Below are 19,285 nucleotides of genomic sequence, written 5' to 3'. Positions count from 1 at the left end.
ATATTCTTGTGTTCGATATATTTGTTAGATGTAGATACTCTATTTCTTAGCCTGATCTCCAGAGCTATCCATACCTACACAACATATGTACATTAGGTATTGTACCTAGGTAGTTACATATGTAGTTATAGTACATAAGCAAGTTATCGGGAACCTTCCGGGAGTCAACACCTCACCACCTTACACCTACCATCTACTACCTCACCATTTCACCATCTTGCCTTGCTTTTGTCCTTCGTACACTAATAAATAACAAGTTCAGCCCTTAGTCAAAAACAACTCTGCAGTTGAAGACAGTTGAAAACCAGCTCCGAAGTCTCGAGGGGGCGAGACAGATTCGCTAAATGATATGCCAATAGCCTCAATGGGCTGTGAATCAGAGACCTCTGTCTTATACGACACCCTCCAGGACTCTACGGGACTCTACGGGACTCTACTCCGTATCGACAAGACAAATTCATAGAATCCTTGCGAATCCCTGGAAATCCTCAAGTCGGGGCTTCTATGCTGGAAACCCGAAACAAAGAAAACCAACCTCGTCGACTCGAACTTCACAACCGAGCCAGTGATATTCTCAAGGCCAAAGCCTATTCTGAGCATTCTGAAGATCTCATGCAGCCATTATCACCCGTTGCCTAGACATTTATGGGCTTCTTTGTTTCGCTTAATATTGTTCTTCCCATTCCCTTAGTATTGTTCTTTTCTACTCAACTCACAATGTAGGACCTCATTAATGATCTGGACCTGGACTATCTGGATTCTTTGGATATTATTAGTATTATCCATTGCCTTCGCCATTGTCTGTCTCGGCTTCTATGACACTGGCCATTCACCCTGATTCTCTTGATGATCTTGATCTATATTCTCTATATCTTTGCAAGTTTTCAAAGGGCTTTAAAGACAGACTTCATCTTCTGTTATGCATAATATCGACCTAATTTCAGAACCATCTATGTGACTTGTCTTTCAATTCCTTCGACTGAACTGCAAATTTCGAAGCCATGGCGGCGACAACATCACCAAGTCAGCCATTCGATCCATTCACCCAGAACGTCACCTTCCGCCTACAGGATGGCTCTGAGTTTCCCGTCTCAGTAAAAGCACTGGACGTCTTCGTCATGTACAATGTCCGGGTGTGCATCAATTACGGTTGCCAGTTTGGAGCGTCATTCACCTTGCTGGTGATTCTTCTGCTTTTGACCCAATCCGACAAGCGCCGTTCGGCGGTTTTTATCCTGAACGGCCTGGCGTTGTTCTTCAACAGCGGGCGTCTGCTTTTTCAAGTCATCCATTTCTCCACTGCATTCGAACAAGTATACCCATACGTCTCCGGCGACTATTCATCCGTGCCGTGGAGCGCATACGCCGTTTCCATCGTGGCTGTTGTTCTCACGACCCTAGTCGTCGTCTGTATCGAAGCATCCCTTGTGATTCAAGTCCACGTGGTTTGCTCTACACTACGTCGTCGATACCGACATCCTCTCCTGGTGTTATCTATCCTGCTCGCCCTGGTACCGATCGGATTTCGCAGTGCATGGATGGTTTTGAACTGCACTGCCATCATTACACTCAAATACGTGGATCAAATATGGTGGATAGAAAGCGCAACCAACATCTGCGTCACCATCAGCATCTGCTTCTTCTGTGTCATCTTTGTCACTAAGCTCGGATTCGCCATCAAACAACGCCGCCGACTCGGGGTGCGCGAATTCGGCCCGATGAAAGTCATCTTCGTCATGGGCTGCCAGACCATGGTTGTCCCGGCCATCTTCTCCATCATCCAGTACTACATCACTGTGCCAGAACTGGCCTCCAACGTGGTGACCCTGGTCGTCATCTCACTCCCACTCTCGTCAATCTGGGCCGGGGCCGCCCTCGAGCACGCACGACGTTCCGGAAGCCAAGATAATCAACGCCGACGCAACTTATGGCGGGCCCTTGTCGGCGGTGCCGAAAGTATACTGTCTCCCACAAAGGATAGTCCAACGAGCCTGTCTGCCATGACTGCTGCACAGACTCTGTGCTACTCAGATCACACCATGAGCAAGGGCTCACCCAACTCACGGGACACCGATGCTTTCTATGGAATAGCAGTTGAACACGATATTTCGATCAGTCGAGCTCAAAGGAACAATTCGATCGTGTGATGAGGCACAGCGCTCGGAAATTCAACGATATCCTTCCCTTTCATTTCGATGTACAGGATCCTGGCCAGAACCCGACTTTACATGTACATGCTTTTTTTTCTTTTCTCTTCGATTGCAGGTTTTATGCAGATTCAACATTCCTTTTATCTCAATCTGCAAAGTTGTAGACGCATTCTTAGTACCAAGCTACACTCATTATTTTTTTCACTTTTCACTGTTTTCAAGAGCTGTAGTTGCATTACATCCATGGATGTTTTGATGCATTGTAAATCTATAAAACTGGATGAACCTGAAAGATCAACAAGTTTCTCATTGATGGATGTCTATATAGAGGGACCAATTCTGCTATAAAGTTCAAATGGAAAGAAGCGGAGTATACCCATGGAGGGTGGATTAGAATATGTATAAGCTTGTGCAAGGAATACAGCCAATTTACTGAATGCAACCTTGAAACAAATCGCGATGAGCTGAGTCAAGTGAGCTGAGTCAAGTCAACTAACAATACATAAAAAAGAAAAAGACACAAATATTTACAGGCGAAACGCTCTATGTTGAGAACCACATGTGCGCCAGAGCAAAAAGAGAAAAAAGAGCTAGAAAGTTAATAATATCCGGTGCTAATTCAATTGCACATAGTTGGCTATGTTGAATGTTAGCAAATGCACTAAATTCAGTAAAAAAGACTGAAACACTTACCCGGAAACTGGCCCTCCCGACCTGCAATTCGCCCAGACCACCATTCATTGGTATTTTCGGTGCGCTGGGTAATCTCAATAACATCACCAGCCGAGAATCCCAGATCACCGTGTGCCTGAGCCTCGTAGTCATAAAGAGCGGTGACGGTCTCAACCGGCTTACTGAGATGGGACGGCTTCGCCCGTGGAGGAGGCGGGGCGGGCTTGCTCTTGGCGGCGGAAGAGAAACTGCCTGTCGAACTGGGACTGATGCCGGCAGACGAATAAGGTGGTGGAGGGTTGTCATCGGTGGCGGTGGAGGCGGAACGGCCTCGGCCGATGGAGCTCTTGCTATCGGCTCCCTTGCCCGGAGGGCCCAGTTTGGACCCAGAACGGCGGATACCTTGGGTTTTAAAGTGCACGATAGTAAGGGCTTCGGCTTGCTCCTGGATATTACCGCGCTTCTGCTCAAAGGCCTCTTCAACATCGAGTTTAAGATTGAAATAACTGATGTTCATGCCCTGCATTCGTTCGTGGAGAGTGTAGAAGACGTTGAGTTGCATATAGTAGAAGGACTGGAAGAGCGGGCGGATGAACTCGGCTTCGAGGGCGAACAACTTGGGCAGTTCGTCCTTCAGCAGATCATTGTAATAGTTAAACTCCTGGGTTGCCTGCTCAACATCGTTTTCGGCTTTGTATAGTGCTTTCTCGTCTTTGAGTGATTTGTCTTTCTTCTCTTCGAGCTTCTTCAGTGTGGCGTTGCGGCGGTCAAAGTCCAGCTTCTTGTGATCACGCTTAACCGCAACCTTCCGAATCACCTTGATCACCTCGAGCAGCTGGTCGGCAGGGCTGATAATGCGGCTGTCGATCATCTCCAGCTCGGGGGTTAGGGCCTCTTGCAGTTCCTGGACGATGACTTCATATTCCTCACAAGCCTGGATTCCCTCGGCATTTCCTTCAAATTGGTAGGAGGTGGGATCGGAGGCGCGACCGGAGATGGGTTTGTAGACTTCGGCGATTGCTTTAGAGAATTCGATCTGGTGGCTCAACATGCCTACGCACGCGGTCAGTATGGGGTATGCAAGGTTGAGAGAGGATTAAAGACTCACCATTAATGGCAGAAAAGTATTTCTTAGACTCATCGTGTAGCTTCTTGGTCTCTTTCTCGAGCTCATCAAAGCGGCGTTCGGCATCGCTATAGACAACATCCTTGGAATGCTCACCGATGTTGAACTTGACCTTGAACTGCTGTGGCGCACGCACAATGCTCTTCTGGAAACCTTTAAAACTCATGATGTGTAGATTAAGGAGAGAGAGGTAAAGAAGAGAAAGTGCCAAAGTGGGGGGGGGGGGGGGGGGGGGGGGAGGAAGGGCGAACCCAAACCTTTTCAATGACATAAGACTCTGCTGCCCGGGCGTTGTACGGAGCTGATGTCCATTGTGGCTGTACATATTTCATTTTTATACTAGTTTACACTATTTTGTACTATTTTCTACGCTAATACTCTGCCTTATGATCCTGTGGCGCATTATCTTCATTAGGCACCTGGATTATTACTAGTTAGTACTCCGTACAACATTGGTACATACCTTAACTAATATGCCTAATATGCTCCATAGAGTCCCATGGCATACATAGTTGCCTATTATACTATTATAATAACCCTAAAGACCTCGAATGGTTACCCACATCGATCTCCAGGGCTCTTTCTCTTTTCCCGGCAGCCTTACCCGAGAGAATCCCAAGAACCATCAAATTAAAGGACCCCAGTCCGATCGTCATCATTGGGCCATCATTCCTTTGGGACGTGCGGGGAGTGACTTGGCAATTAGAACGGGTGAATGCCATAAGTCGGGAGAAAGAGGACTTTCAAAATAATCAAATTGGAATCATCACAATTGTTATAAAATAGAGAAATGAAGATAATATGATGGGGTATGATATAGTCCTGGGAAGCTGAAAGGGGAAAGCTCATAGCTCCGTGTTGCCTCAGGCATCTCGGATAAACCCAATTTAGAAATTCCCCGAGATCTTTAGTCATTGAGAGGAGATGCCGGTGATAACAAAAAGTCGGGGTTGTGTTTCCTTCTTCATCCCACTTACAAGGATATCGGCACACATCATCTTCATAATGACAAGTGCTGTTCCTACTGCTTGGAGACAGGCCTCTGCCTTCTCCAGGCGCCTTTCAACTTATGGTTCCCGAGCTCCTCGAGTTCTCGCCACCGGACTGCGCGGTGCTCGGTCTTATGTCTCCGAGACAAAAGTTGGCCAAGCCCAGGTCAACATCGAGACTGCCATCAAAGAGGAACAAAAATCATTCATGAATCAGTCCCATATGGCGCCCCAGAATGTCAAGCTGCCTGGTTCGGGAACCTCCGGTGACGCCGCGATGAGCCCCTCGGCCGGCATTCTGAAGCAAGCCACCGTTATGGACCAGGGCACCCGCCCCATCTACCTCGATATGCAAGCCACCACACCTCTGGACCCCCGGGTTCTGGATGCCATGCTTCCTTACCTCACCGGTATCTACGGTAACCCGCACTCGCGCACACACGCCTACGGTTGGGAGTCGGAGAAGGGAGTCGAGGAGGCTCGCGAGCATATCGCCAAACTGATCGGGGCCGACCCCAAGGAGATCATTTTCACAAGTGGTGCGACGGAGAGCAACAATATGAGTTTGAAGGGTGTAGCGCGGTTCTTTGGTCGCTCGGGAAAGAAGAATCACATCATCACTACCCAAACTGAACACAAGTGTGTGCTCGACAGCTGCCGACACTTGCAGGATGAAGGTTTCGAGGTGACTTACCTGCCAGTTCAGAGCAACGGTTTGATCCGTATGTCGGATCTTGAGGCGGCCATGCGCCCCGAGACTTGCATTGTCAGTGTCATGGCTGTCAACAATGAGATCGGTGTGATCCAGCCGATGGAGGAGATTGGCCGTCTCTGCCGGTCCAAGAAGGTGTTCTTCCACACCGACGGTGCGCAGGCCGTTGGAAAGATCCCGTTGGATGTCAACAAGCTGAACATCGATTTGATGTCGATTTCCAGCCACAAGATTTACGGTCCCAAGGGTGTTGGTGCCTGCTTTGTGCGTCGTCGCCCGCGTGTCCGTCTCGATCCACTCATCACTGGTGGTGGACAGGAAAGAGGTCTACGTAGTGGTACCTTGGCCCCTCATCTGGCAGTGGGCTTTGGCGAGGCTTGCCGAATTGCCGCCCAAGATATGGAGGTAAGATTTCCCCCCCATTTTTCTATTTCCCGTTTCCATTATTACCAACGATTATTATGCACTGCAATAAACATCTATTGGAGATCCTTGGGTTATACGTGTTCTTTGGACATGGTACTCAGCTCCAATGATTTCAACTGCAGGCATAATGAGTTGGCAGACAGATGAACTTGAATATTTCCCCGTCTTCGAAATACGGAATGCTAACTGACTGATCGAACAGTATGACACCAAGCACATTGATCGCCTGTCGAAGCGCCTGAGCGAGGGCCTCCTTGCCATGGAACACACCACACTCAACGGTGACCCCGAGCACCACTACCCTGGCTGCGTGAACATCTCATTCGCCTACGTCGAGGGTGAGTCACTACTGATGGCGCTGAACGACATTGCGCTGTCATCGGGCAGTGCCTGTACCTCCGCCTCTCTGGAACCTAGCTACGTGCTGCGCGCTTTGGGCAGCAGCGACGAGAGTGCCCACAGCAGTATCCGTTTCGGTATCGGTCGATTCACCTCGGACGAGGAGATCGACTACGTTCTCAAGGCTGTCCAGGCTCGTGTGTCTTTCTTGCGTGAACTGAGCCCGCTTTGGGAGTTGGTGCAGGAGGGAGTTGATCTGAACACGATCGAATGGAGCCAGCACTGATCATATTAATTTTGATTTGAGAAAAAGCCCATTAGGGACGGCGTTGAAGTGTAACAACATCGGATTTGTACAGACTGAGAATAATCACCTCGCAATTAAACTACTCTCTACCTTCCTCTTTAAGTACCCCCGATGCCTTGTACGTCATCTGCATTGCCTTCAATGTCATCAAGAACATTTGAGCAGATATATAGCCTCATGTGATTAACCCCTAAGCCAAAACAACGTCTAATTAGCTTCGAATTATTTCCCTCGGCCCCAAACCCCATAATCTGAAGGCGCCTCTACTCTTTGGCAAAGAAGTTAAATCATTTATCCACCGAGAGTCAATTCACGGGTTGCACTTGATTTCGATCTTAAAGGTCCTTTTTAAGATGGCGTTGGTCGTGAGAAAAAGACACAATTTGGACAGAAAAGAGCTACACACACGATGCATATATTTCTCATCCTTTGCGCATTTGGGAGTAATGTGGCCGCTCTAGCTGAGCACCTATTTCCTGAGCTCCTAGTCGTGACTTCTTCCGGCTTTTTGAACGGGATATATAACAATTCTGCACACACAGTACGGGCGTTTCTTGGAATTCCATATGCCGAGCCCCCGGTTCAACAACTGCGATGGGCACCACCACGCCCCAAATCACTATCTCTATGGCCTATCAATGCATCTTCCTTCAGAAGTCCCTGTACACAAGTGCATACGTACTCCAATGAGTCTATTTACAGTATTCTTCCATATAAGATATGGAACTCTGGCGACATGTCTGAAGACTGTCTGTATCTGAATATCTGGGCACCTTCTGTCAGGCGGGGACTTCGCAAAGCAGCAGTTATGATGTTCATTCATGGAGGAAGCTATGGCACAGGAGGTAGTTCGGTTGCTAGCTATGATGGCACGAATTTGGTACAGAATCACGACGATCTGATTGTTGTTACCTTCAAGTAAGGAGATGCTGAGTTTTGTCCATTAAAATCGCTAAACCCTGGGTTAGTTATCGACTCAATGTTTTTGGATTTCCGAATGCGCCGGGCATCGACCCTTCCAAGCAAAACCTCGGGCTCCTGGACCAGGTAGATGAAAGTGTATGGTTGATAGTATGAATGAACTAACCACATATTTAGCGATTGGCAATCAAGTGGGTTCATAGAAATATAGCCAGGTTTGGTGGGGATCCAGATAGGATTCTTCTGTTTGGTCAATCTGCCGGGGCTGCTTCAGTTGATATCCATTCATACGCAGTGAGCATCTTGTTTTTATATTGGTACTTGTCAACTATTCCCGCATGACTAACCTCTGATAAGTACCCAGACAATCCTCTCGTCAGCGCACTTGGTCTTCACTCCGGCACCGCTCCATTACTGGTTACGGCCCCTGATCATCAAAATTGGAATGAATTGTCTACTGCCCTTGGATGCGGCGTAGGAGCACAATTGGTATGTACTTGACAGTCCATGATCTTTTTTTTATTTATATATATCTTCCTGGGTTAACCATGTTTGGAACTCCTAGCCAACATTGGCGGGGATGAATGAGTGTGAAGTTACAGCTTTTGTGCCGTTAAGTCAAACATCAGTTGATGAGACAGCGGTCTACGCGCTTGGTCAAAGGTTTTATAACTGTCCCCTCCGGGAATCTGTGAGGTAAGAGCGCATGGGATCCTCAGTTTTGACTGGTACAACTAGATGTATCCGTCTAATATTCATGTAGGATTCGAGTGAGTCACCATGTGCCCACTTGGAGGTATCTGTACCATGGGAATTTTACCAATCTCAGCCCAACTCCTTGGCTTGGAGCATACCACGGGGGTAAGAAGTAACAAGCCCTTTCCTTGCTCATTTGATTTAACAGCATGATAGGTGAGACACCTCTTGCTTTTGGAAACTATGATATATCCATGACGATCCCTCCGTCCGCCAGGGAAGTTGAAGTCAGCCAATACATACAAGGTAATCCCTTCCAAGATGAATGCCAGACATTGTCTAGATTGACCAATTCCCTAGGAGCTTGGGTTGCATTTGCCAAGGACCCTCGTACGGGACTGAGCAACTATGGATGGCCACAGTTCAGTTTTGATGGTAGATCTCCTCTCCTTATTTGTTTTCTGAGGCTGATCATAAGACAGAGCCAACCATGATCAACCTCGCCCTGAATAACACGGTCCAGGCGATATTTACTTCTTCCAGTTCGTGGGATAGGTCTTGTGGAGTCCCCGCTCGATCTGAGCTATGAGCTTGGCGTAGCTATATTGTGCTACAATAATACAGCTAGGTGTTTCCAGACTCATTTGAAATGTGTTCCATGATTATTTACCGAACTTTGCATGCATATGTAGGTAGGTGACACAGGTATCAATTTTCTTTTTAGAATGTAGTTATATGAATGTTCCTTTTGAGGGTTATACTATGTATCCATGGATGTATCCCTGGATGTATACCTCGGACGTATACCTCGGGCCTCGGGAATTGCTAAAAATTATTAAGCAGGATGCCTTACGTATCAGGCATGCACGTTTGTGAATATTTGTGAATATTTGTGTATAGCAAGGAAGAAAGGAAAAGAAAAGGAAAAATAAAAACAAAAGTAGAATGTAGAATGTAGAATGTAAAAGTAAAAGTAAGCATGACGTTCAATATAAATTCCGGCTATGCATCCCCAGATCAAAGGTTGACGATCCTGAGTGAAGCGAATTTGAAGCCAAAATAAGCGAAAATGCGAAAATGCCCGAGAATGCCTGAAAATGCCTCAAATTGCCTGTTCACCCGTGTCTTTCTCGGTTTAGGCCCCTTTGTCTCGCACTCAATTTCTTCTTCGCTTAATTTCTACCCCACTTGGGTCTCGCGGATGCACCCAGTCCTTCTTGGCGTACTATCATTTGATTGTATAGCCATATAAAATGTACCAGGCCCCTCTTACCTGATCTACCTAATCTACTTGGTTGACTCCTCTAAAACTACCCCGAGGTCCTCTAAAAAACATCACTTTCCCCCCTTCCTATGTCGGAGGTTACCAACTCTATTATCATCATGTCACCTCGATTATCCCGAGGTCTTATTAACTGTTTCCGTTGATTAGAAATGTCCCTTGAACTTACCTTCCAGGGATCCCCGGTGAAATTACGTGCTTTCTAACTCCGGACTCTTGAGAGAAAACTCTGACTTATTTAACCATAGAGTCTTGTCATTTATTTGGTCTATAATATAATTCAGAATTCCTATCAATCCTAGTATTCCTATTATTCCCATTATTCCCATTATTCCATCCTCTTCCGTCATCATCCGCAAAATTTAAGGCAATACTTTGGATCCGGATTGTTCCTGGTCTCTCTGATCTCTGGTCCCTGGTCTTTCTGGTATAATCCATATAATCCTTCCTTTGCTTGTTTCCAACTTCTCAACTTCTCATCACTTTTATTCATTTCGAGCATTTGTTTTTATTCGTTCATTTCGAATCCCTGAATCCCTGAATCTTCCCTGTGGCAACTAGCGGGACTATGTTGCCTCCGGTGCCAAATCCTGCCGAGTTTGGAATCACTTCCGACTATGGTTTCCTCTCCCCAGAACTTCCCCTGGAGGTTCTCCCCGATCCTTACTACGCCGAATGGGAGATGATTATTGGGAATCTCCAGCCATTGATATTGAGCAAACGTTTGCAGTCGACCGTGGATTATCTCCCTATACTCTCTGTCACACGCCTACAGACAGAGGCTGAGTGGCGTCGCGCATATGTCATACTGGTATTCATACTGCATGGTTATGTCTGGGGTGGCAATTCGCCCACAGAGGTACCGGCCCATCCTATTGGTTAAAAAAAAAAAGAAGTAGATGTACTAATTCCTTCCAAAAGAGGATTCCACCTCAACTTACAGTGCCCTTATTCGAAGTCTGTGAACGACTCGAATTACCCCCCGTTGCAACCTATGCTGGAGTCTGCCTTTGGAATTACAAGCCGATCTTCTCCGACGAGCCAGCCACCAACCTGGATAACCTAGCTTGCCTACAAACCTTCACTGGATCTCTAGATGAACAATGGTTCTACCTAGTTTCAGTCGCCATAGAAGCACGTGGGGCCCCTTCTATCCCCGTGATGCTGAGGGCCATCATGGCGGCCCGCACAGGAAACAGCCAGATTGTAACCGAGTGCCTACAGCGACTAGCGGAGACCATCGATGAGACCAACACATTGCTGCAGAGGATGTATGAGAATTGCGATCCATATGTCTTCTACAACCGCATACGCCCTTACCTAGCTGGAAGTAAAAACATGTGTGAAGCCGGGTTGCCAAATGGGCTGCTATACGACGATGGCCAAAATCCCGAGTACCGGCAGTATGGAGGGGGAAGCAATGCCCAAAGCTCACTCATCCAATTCTTCGACATTGTCCTCGGAGTGGAACACCGACCAACCGGTACAAGCCGCAACGACAGTGAGAAAAGCACCGAAGACAGCATCAAATCACGAAATAGCTTCATCCATGACATGCGCTCCTACATGCCTGGCCCCCACCGGCGATTCCTGGAGCATATTGACTCGGTAGCAAACATCCGCACCTTCGTCGAGGCGCGACGCGGAGACTCAGCGCTGTGCATTGCCTACGATGCATGCCTAGCCATGCTGCGTGTTCTACGGGACAAACATATTACCATGGTATCACGCTATATTATTCTGCAGTCCCGCAGTGCACGTCAACCTTCTCAATCTGCCAACCCAAGCCTCCCAACAGCGACGAACCTTGCAACCGCGGCTCCGACCGACAAAAAGAAGCTGCGCGGTACCGGTGGCACGGCACTCATTCCGTTCCTCAAGCAAGCTCGAGATGAAACCGGAGAGCCTGCTATTGATGCCTGGGCACGACGGTTGCTGAGCAATGGCCCTGCAGACAAGAACTTTGCTTCGCTGAGCAAGGTTGGCGAGCAACCAGATGGTCATCTTGAGGTTGTCGGTCTCTGTGGCACATGGACAGCTGAGGAAAACGAGGGTGGAATTTGTCATTGGTAGTCTTGGTACAAATGGTTTTTGTTTTTGGCTTTAGTCTTTCTTCGAGCGTGGCATTGCATGTGGGATTTATGTACGCCGTACGCGGCGACTTGGTGTTTGGGAACTTGCATGAACTTATGGGTTATTAGCATGCTCTATGAAATACATTCCACCTATGTGGATGTTTGGGCAGATCAAAGGATCTCTCTTTGTGTGGATATTATGCTCATGGACTTGTATACAATATTGTAGAAACTTCCAAACCCACCTAGAAAAATCCTGGCTTTTGATATGACGCTTATCCTTCTCTTGGGGCTGAACAAAACATCGTCATTCACCCCGCATGGACCTGATACAGTATTCACGTGATATGACCATGACATCATATGACGTAGTTCATCATGACAATGTTGTTTTGTAGAACTTCAATCTTGGAAGATCAGATTGGAGAATGTCCTAGAACATGTGGCTTGGATAACATGGCTTCTGTATATAAGGAAAGTTTCTTCCTTCCATGACTCTCATTCTTCACTACTTCATCAACCAATTCATTCTTCAACCGTCTCTCATCTCTTCACTACATACTACTACCATCTACTATTCAATCATCATGTCTGACAATACCGGCAACGCCTCGACTGGTCAGTCGTACATCGACCAAGCCACTGGTCTTGCTCAGCGTGCCATGGGCACTGTGACTGGCGATTCTTCCACTCAGGTAAGCATCCATTCTAATCCCCAACACCATACCAAAAAAAAAAAACTAACCCATCTCAGGCCAAGGGCGAACTCAAGCACGAGGAAGGCGAAGCCAAAAAGGAAGCCTCCCACACAACCGCCAAGTTGGGCCCCTTCACCGCCGACCCGAACACTGGAGCCGTTGCCAAAGACGACCCCAAGCGTGACACGGGATCCTGGGACCAGACCGTTGGCTCTGCCAAGGAGTCGGTTGGCAACATTATCGGAAACGAGAACCTGCGACGCACCGGAGCCGAGCAGAACGCCGCTGGCAAGGAACAAGAGGCCAAGGGCCAGCTGAAGGACTGGGGTGAGGGCATTCAAAACCGCGCTCAGGGTACTCTTGGATCCATTGGTGCCGCCGTCACTGGTAACCGCTCCGAGGAGGAGAAGTACCGTGATATCCATGATGAGGGCAAGGTCCGCCAGCGCGGTGCTGAGGTCGATATGGCTAAGAAGGGTGGGGCTTAAGCTTGACTTGGAGATGACCTCATGAGTCTGGTTTTCTTTCTTAGTCACACTTGTTTTACTATCACGATTTTTACGATGGCCCTGCTATGATATCCAAATTGATGCCACGTTTTATTTTACTTCGGCTTGTAACAGTGTACAATATAGATGTAGTTGAGTCAAGTGGTGAAAGTGCAGAAGCCGAAGCCACCACAACCTATAATACCTAGCATTTTAGGACTCGTCCTCTTTCTTTTTTTTTTTTAGAGACAGTTTGATGATCATATCATATCTTGCCTATGGTAGAAATTATGGCACAGCTCTCGATACACATATAAAATTCACATGGATCTACAGCAGATCCATCGAGTTTCTCTATTTCTCTATTTCTCTATGCAATGCTACATCGACATCTACTACTTTCCCCGCAAAGGAATAAATTTCCCGAGGATCTGATAGATTGGCATCTGATCCCGGGGAGCCCGAGGTTGATCAACGGGGGAAAATATCTAGAATCTTGGAAGTTTAGAAATTAATTTAGCAGGTAATTTAGCGACTAATTGTATATTGCATGTCACTTGAGACTAATGCAGAGAGATTCTTCCGATAGATCGGCAGGCCAAGCCGAGTAAGCATTTGATATACTCTAGACTCTGCCCTATGTGAGTAGACTGTATACCTTTTTTTCCCTCTCTTTTCTTCTCTACACTTTTGACAGAATGAGATTCACGCCAGCTTTACTCTTTGCCGCAACGGCCTGGGGTGCTCAACACCATCACCGACGAGATACTACAGACAATGGCATCAACCTTGGTGCAATCTCGAGCGCACTGTATTTGACTCTTTTTTCTAAATTAATTTTTTCGAACAAACTAACACTTTCACAGTGAGAATCTGATGGCCAACCAAACATCCACCGCGAACTTTGCCAACATCTCGCCGCCGCCAAAGTCTCTCATCCCGGAGATCCTCTCGGTTGTGCCCGTATCTGTCATCTGGGAACTCATCAACCCAGCGGAGCGCAGCTCCCTCGCCAGCCAATTCAAGGCTGGCACTACCCCGGCCTGGTACAGCGCTCTCCCGTCGGATGTGAAAAACTACATGTCGGTGGTCAAGTCGCAGATTTCCGGGGGGGCATTGACGGCCACAACGTCGGAAACCAACACGGCAGCAAATACAGGGACTGCAGCGACAGCGACTGCGACCGATTCCAATTCTGGAGGACCGGAAAGCTCGACCTCTAAAGGTGCGGCTGCACAGCCCACGGGGCTCACCGTGTCAGCGTTGGGGGCGCTGGGAGTGCTTGGACTAGCACTAGCTCTGTGATGGAAGAATCCACATGAATCGCGTACTTTGTACGGAGTAGATATGACTATGATGAGATACGTTTTCCGAAATCCAAAAGACTGTTTCAATTATCCATATGAATTCGAATACTATTTCCTCTTTGCCCTTATCTTTCTATACAATGTACGTATGGTGGAGCTCAGGCAAGACGGTTACATGAAGCACATGCTGTTCCTCTTCTTATAGATTAAATTTAATATAGAAGTATGTAAATCGCATCATAGTACGGAGTACAAGGTCTATGCATGGTCCTTTGGATCTACAGGATAGACAATGGTAGACAGATTTTGTTGATCACTACTAAACCGAACCTCTCCTCCGAAGTGGATCTGGCCAGAGCAGGCATTAACCTGAAAGAATACGATAAAATACGAAAAAAAAGAGGATCAAGCCGACGATCTTCCACTAAAAAGGCGACATTCTGGGGGCGGACGAGGGGAAAACGGGGGGAAGAGACCTGCGGGGGAATTCTCGTATTTGAGTCTCTTCTTCTCTCATTCGCCCCATTGGCTTCCAACTTCATCTATCTCTCTCACATGGCATTGCTTATCCCTCGGCCTCATCGAGATCGTGTCCATTCGGTCTAGTAACGGCCTCGGACAATTTCGTTTTACGTTAAAAATGGGACTAATGAGACTAGTCGTTTGTATAGTCTAGGGAAAACAGATCAGCTTGCTTATAAGAAACTGGATGTTTTTGCTCTCTCCTTCTTTGCCCATTCTTCACCTCATCAATATAACAACATAATGCGTTTCTCTCGGATTCTGTTCCCTTTGGCCTTGGCCCCTTTGGCTCTAGCTGCCCCAGAGGCTCGTCCCAACCCTGTCGCTGCGCCAGCCCCGGTTGCTAGTGCTGGTCTACTGGACGATCTGCCCGCGCTTCTGAGTGGCGTTCAGGGTCTCTTGAGCACCGACAACATCAACAAGCTGGATACCATCCTCGACGGTGCGGCTAAGTTGCTCGCCGCCGATAATATCGATATCTTGCAAGATATCTTGACGAATGCCCACACCTTGTTGACTAAGAGCTTTGTCGCTAACACAACTACCCTCATTGAGGATGCCACACCGGTATGTACTGCTTTTGCTGCTTTTGGGGGGGTTTTTTTTTGCACTCATATACTAACGCACTATAGCTGGTCGAGGATATTTCTAAGCTTCTTGGGGGTGTGCTAGGATCACTGTGAGGACTGATAAAAGGAACGAATCATGACAATTACTTTAGTTATCTTGTTTTATTGCACAATTTAAAGCATTCCTCGAAGGAGTATGTGTATGTACACGGAAATTCAATGAAACTTTCAAAATATACAGAATAATCAACTATCATGTCTCTCATAAAACGAGCGGGTATATACAGAAAAAAATATTAGGGCTCAAACCACAGAATCATTCTTAAACCTCCTTCCCACCCATCTTCTCCTTGAGCCGATCCTGGTAGAACTTCAAAGGGTATGCCCGCCATTTGTCAGGCATCGCCGGATAAAGAGCGACCGAGAAGCCCATCCAGGTGCGATAAAGGGCCCGAGTGGTAACCGTCGAGCGCAGACCGTAGGCGTCACGCAGACTCGGGGGCAGCATCTCAATCGTAGTCACACGCAAGAAAGGCTTCAAAGACTGCACCCAGCGGGGCATATCGTTACTCTCACGAAGGTCCTTTGCAAACTGAGCTGCATCCGACGAGACTGTCAACTGATTGACCTGATCATCCCAGTAAGACCAGAATGCTGGGCGGGATTCCGGCCAGGTACCGGAGGGGAGACCCAGGCAGTTCATGAGCAAGGCATACTCGCTGTATGCGCGCTGGGCACTGGCATAGTCCACACGGCCATACACACGCTGGTAGAAATCCGTCGCGGTCGCGTACACCGTCGCCGCCATCCACAACTGCAGCGGCGGATGCTCAGCAAAACGATTCGAGCGACCGCCGCCCAGCAGGGGCGGGTTGCCATCCTGCAAGAGATCGATGAGGACCTTGCGCTCGTCGCGGGTACCGAAGACCAAACAGGAGATGTAGCTGATATTGGCCTGGAGAGCGTCGAGGAGCTCAGTGGCTAGCTCCTTGTGGCCGCCGTGGTTGGCGCCTGCATTGCGGATTCCGGGCATGGCAGCTTGCAGTAGCAGCGTCGCACCAGATCCTGCGAAGAGAATGCCCTCCTGGAGCATTTTGGGGAGGACCTCTAGTTGTTCCAGGGCATGGAGACGACCTGGGACGTTGGTGACATTGCTTGCGGTCGCATCGGAGCCACTTGGAATGTCTTGGGACTTTTCGTCCACTGGGGAAACAGGGGGTGAAGGGAAAGACATGGGTAGAGACATCTGGAATTTGTCAATAGTTGTGAAGTCAATGAGTATATAAGATCCCATTAATATCAGAATCTTTCAATCTTCCCCAGAAATCCCCCGCAGAACCCCGAAAAACCCCCCAAGGCCTAAGAGTGTTGATCATCTCGGCCCATGTGAATAGTGTCGCCTTTCTTGGGAATAAGCCGCGGCTGGCAGCAGATCGCCATCTCCTGAAGCGCTGATCCCTCCCCTCTTCTGCGTCATTCGCCAAAGAGAGCAATCCTCCTCCGACGAGGAACCCGCTTTATTCCTTTTTGTCTATTTTTTTGGGTTTTTCCTTACCCACGGGGTCCCGCTTCGGTGTATGGAGAGGAGAAGAAGTCCGGGGGTGCTTGTGCGCTAAAATACATATACGCGGAATCCTCCCCCCCCTTCTAAAGGTCACGTCGAAATTGTTGCGATCATGGGCAAAAACACAGATACACCAGCATATCTGACTTCAGATAATGCCAGATACACTCTGGGTATTCATCGTGGCCCATTGATATCCAAGGGTGATGATGAAGGCGCCCAGCTCGCACATGTCGAATCGGCCGGGGGTCTTTCATTGGAGACGAGGAAATTGAAGCGCACTGAGAAGTTCCAGCGCCATTGGAAGCGATTCTGGTGTCTGCATCTTTTGGTGACTATCATCTTCTTGGCGATTTTCCTGCCTGTCTTGTGAGTTGCATGTCTCAACTGTGCTCTTGAGTTGCAATGCTTGAGAACTACGAACCATGAACTGTGAACAAATTCTAATTGCAATTCTAGCTTCCTGGTTGCTATTCCAGCCATCTCACAGATGGTTGTCAACAAGTCCAATCTAGTATTGGTCAATGCCTCGGTCCTAAACCCCCGACCGGACAAGATTCAATTGACGCTGCTGTCGGCATTGGACCTCAAAATTGCACTGCCAGTACGCATTGAACCGATCACATTAGATCTGTTCGTGCGCGACACCGGCGTAGAGAATTCATGGGGCCAGGCTAAAATCGACGGCAAAGTCATCAAGGGCAATTCCACCCTAGGCGTGACCAAGGTCGAGACGCCTCTGACCAACTTGACCACCTGGGAAGAGTATGTGCACAATGTCGTGTTCGAGAAGGAGACTCCGCTGTCGGTCAGAGGTGTAACCAATTCGTACTTGGGTGTGCTCAAGTCCAAGGTCACCATGGACAAGGATATCATGTCGCCAGGTAAGTCGAAGAAAACAAATCATCCTAGAAGTGAAGCTAACTTCATTCCAGTGCTGGACCAATTCAAGAGATTCAGCATCTCCGACAGTGGACTCACTCCAGCCCGCGAAGACGGTACCAACCTAATCGGGAATGTCTCTCTCCCCAACCCGTCTGTGTTGACTCTCGACATTGGCACACTCGTCCTCGATGTGAAGAGCGGCGACCTCGTCATTGGAAACGCCACCATCAAAGACGTCACCATCAAACCCGGCGACAATGTCTTCCCTCTAACTGGAATCCTCGACATACACACAATGATCGAGCACCTCGGAGAGGTACTCGCGTCGCAAGCAAAGGCTCTCAAAACCGGCAATTTAGCCCTGGACACGGTAACCCGAAGCGTCACCTGGAACGGCACATTGGTGCCATACTACACCAATGTGATGAAGCAGCTAACGCTGACGGCCAATGTGCCAATCGCTGACCTGGTTAAGAACACTATTCACAACCTGCTCAGCGGCAATGAAACCATCAAAGACATTCTCAATGGAGCAGGCGGCACGAGCAAGCTGCTAGGCAACCTCACGAGCGGCGATGGTGACAGCGACACCTCCTCGCTCGCATCCAAGATGAAGACAAATATTGCAGTGCGCGACATGTTCCGCGGCACGAACCCGGTCAAACGGGACTTAATCATCAACTCGCTGGCTGGGATGTATAAGAAGCTGTGAAATGCCGATCCCATTTCACTTTGCATTTCTCTTTTTTTGCATTTACGTTTCCTTTTCTTGTCGATAATGGTCTCTGGGTTCTGGGTTCTGTGTACATGATTGCGAGATGCTCGCTGATGCCTAGACGATACTTGATTCCCCTTTGGGTTGTGGCAGTGGTCTTTCTTTTTTTGGATGGCGTTGTGGGAATGTGCTGCTGTCTTTCTATCTTTAGGGATAAAGATAGGTCTTAATGTTCTTGTTTTTCCTGTCGACTCCATTCCTGAGGCAGTGCATGGGCTAGTGTACTTTCTGTATACATGGTTGCCTGTCGGTCCGGGTTTGAGTCGGTGCAGATGATAATGCATAAATTAACAATTATATGATGATATGAATAGGTCTGGTCCTTGTATAGTTTGTAGGCTTGCATATTGTTTCACTTCAATGGATTGTCAGCTTGACAAAAGCACTTGATAAAGAGCAGGTTCATGTCCAAATGGGTTGATCTTTGTCAAGATGACCTGTTCCAACAGCTCCTATCTTTTAATTGGGTAGTTGATTGATAGGAATTTAAATATCAAGAAAGGAAATTCAGAGTCCATTCTGTAGATGTCAACATTAGACGACTGTTGGGCTTCCAGTTTCGGCAATTGTGATAGAATGGAGCATATGCATACATGGTCGTGTTTAATTGAACAGCAATATTCAATGGTAAATCCGAAATGAGGTTGCTGCCCGAGGCCTCCTGGATGCCCGAGTCGACACTTTGTCTTGTTTAGTGCTGAAATGGAAGCATGCACGACCTCGTATACTAAGTTTACTCTGTACTGATTTAAATTTTAACTTGTTTTTGTATTAACATTAAC

At 47.8% G+C, this 19,285-nt stretch overlaps 10 protein-coding genes across 10 annotated transcripts; 8 read left to right on the top strand and 2 right to left on the bottom strand.

Annotated features, from left to right (window-relative positions):
• Positions 1-1,001: 1,001 nt before the first annotated feature.
• On the top strand, positions 1,002-2,147 carry preB (alpha-factor pheromone receptor STE2; the record flags this gene model as incomplete). Its single annotated transcript, XM_057276218.1, has 1 exon — positions 1,002-2,147. The coding sequence occupies one exon, from the start codon at positions 1,002-1,004 to the stop codon at positions 2,145-2,147; it is 1,146 nt and encodes a 381-aa protein (XP_057140856.1).
• Positions 2,148-2,764: 617 nt separating this feature from the next.
• Positions 2,765-4,114, bottom strand: N7471_003497 (amphiphysin; the record flags this gene model as incomplete). The annotated part of the gene is made up of 3 exons (XM_057276217.1): positions 2,765-2,787; positions 2,844-3,875; positions 3,931-4,114. The coding sequence occupies 3 exons, from the start codon at positions 4,112-4,114 to the stop codon at positions 2,765-2,767; spliced, it is 1,239 nt and encodes a 412-aa protein (XP_057140855.1).
• A 779-nt stretch (positions 4,115-4,893) lies between these two features.
• N7471_003496 (IscS subfamily cysteine desulfurase) lies at positions 4,894-6,922 on the top strand. The gene is made up of 2 exons (XM_057276216.1): positions 4,894-6,054; positions 6,278-6,922. The coding sequence occupies exons 1-2, from the start codon at positions 4,954-4,956 to the stop codon at positions 6,698-6,700; spliced, it is 1,524 nt and encodes a 507-aa protein (XP_057140854.1). The 5' UTR covers positions 4,894-4,953; the 3' UTR covers positions 6,701-6,922.
• Positions 6,923-7,457: 535 nt separating this feature from the next.
• On the top strand, positions 7,458-8,927 carry N7471_003495 (uncharacterized protein; the record flags this gene model as incomplete). The annotated part of the gene is made up of 8 exons (XM_057276215.1): positions 7,458-7,639; positions 7,690-7,780; positions 8,000-8,131; positions 8,208-8,338; positions 8,406-8,503; positions 8,555-8,644; positions 8,699-8,773; positions 8,821-8,927. 8 exons carry the CDS (start codon positions 7,458-7,460, stop codon positions 8,925-8,927), a joined length of 906 nt encoding a protein of 301 aa, XP_057140853.1.
• Positions 8,928-10,188: 1,261 nt separating this feature from the next.
• N7471_003494 (indoleamine 2,3-dioxygenase) lies at positions 10,189-11,693 on the top strand (the record flags this gene model as incomplete). The annotated part of the gene is made up of 2 exons (XM_057276214.1): positions 10,189-10,479; positions 10,542-11,693. 2 exons carry the CDS (start codon positions 10,189-10,191, stop codon positions 11,691-11,693), a joined length of 1,443 nt encoding a protein of 480 aa, XP_057140852.1.
• A 412-nt stretch (positions 11,694-12,105) lies between these two features.
• Positions 12,106-13,000, top strand: N7471_003493 (uncharacterized protein). Its single transcript, XM_057276213.1, has 2 exons — positions 12,106-12,390; positions 12,450-13,000. The coding sequence occupies exons 1-2, from the start codon at positions 12,187-12,189 to the stop codon at positions 12,879-12,881; spliced, it is 636 nt and encodes a 211-aa protein (XP_057140851.1). The 5' UTR covers positions 12,106-12,186; the 3' UTR covers positions 12,882-13,000.
• A 578-nt stretch (positions 13,001-13,578) lies between these two features.
• N7471_003492 (uncharacterized protein) lies at positions 13,579-14,186 on the top strand (the record flags this gene model as incomplete). The annotated part of the gene is made up of 2 exons (XM_057276212.1): positions 13,579-13,692; positions 13,748-14,186. The coding sequence occupies exons 1-2, from the start codon at positions 13,580-13,582 to the stop codon at positions 14,184-14,186; spliced, it is 552 nt and encodes a 183-aa protein (XP_057140850.1). The 5' UTR covers position 13,579.
• Positions 14,187-14,953: 767 nt separating this feature from the next.
• Positions 14,954-15,393, top strand: N7471_003491 (uncharacterized protein; the record flags this gene model as incomplete). Its single annotated transcript, XM_057276211.1, has 2 exons — positions 14,954-15,277; positions 15,343-15,393. The coding sequence occupies 2 exons, from the start codon at positions 14,954-14,956 to the stop codon at positions 15,391-15,393; spliced, it is 375 nt and encodes a 124-aa protein (XP_057140849.1).
• A 208-nt stretch (positions 15,394-15,601) lies between these two features.
• Positions 15,602-16,513, bottom strand: N7471_003490 (oxygenase MpaB family protein; the record flags this gene model as incomplete). Its single annotated transcript, XM_057276210.1, has 1 exon — positions 15,602-16,513. The coding sequence occupies one exon, from the start codon at positions 16,511-16,513 to the stop codon at positions 15,602-15,604; it is 912 nt and encodes a 303-aa protein (XP_057140848.1).
• A 442-nt stretch (positions 16,514-16,955) lies between these two features.
• On the top strand, positions 16,956-18,440 carry N7471_003489 (DUF3712 domain-containing protein; the record flags this gene model as incomplete). Its single annotated transcript, XM_057276209.1, has 3 exons — positions 16,956-17,212; positions 17,303-17,727; positions 17,779-18,440. The coding sequence occupies 3 exons, from the start codon at positions 16,956-16,958 to the stop codon at positions 18,438-18,440; spliced, it is 1,344 nt and encodes a 447-aa protein (XP_057140847.1).
• Positions 18,441-19,285: the final 845 nt, after the last annotated feature.

The sequence above is a fragment of the Penicillium samsonianum genome (assembly GCF_028829775.1).
Source record: "Penicillium samsonianum strain IBT 33392 chromosome Unknown utg000002l_segment0_segment0, whole genome shotgun sequence".
NCBI lineage: Eukaryota > Fungi > Ascomycota > Eurotiomycetes > Eurotiales > Aspergillaceae > Penicillium > Penicillium samsonianum.
Note: the sequence above shows the minus strand (reverse complement) of the source record. Positions and strands in the feature narration are given on the sequence as shown.

Coding starts and splice junctions, on each gene's coding strand:
- N7471_003493 (XM_057276213.1), top strand. CDS start 12,187: ATGACTCTCATTCTTCACTACTTCATCAACCAATTCATTCTTCAACCG. Junction 12,391..12,449: donor CTGGCGATTCTTCCACTCAG/GTAAGCATCCAT, acceptor AACCCATCTCAG/GCCAAGGGCGAACTCAAGCA.
- N7471_003496 (XM_057276216.1), top strand. CDS start 4,954: ATGACAAGTGCTGTTCCTACTGCTTGGAGACAGGCCTCTGCCTTCTCC. Junction 6,055..6,277: donor TTGCCGCCCAAGATATGGAG/GTAAGATTTCCC, acceptor CTGATCGAACAG/TATGACACCAAGCACATTGA.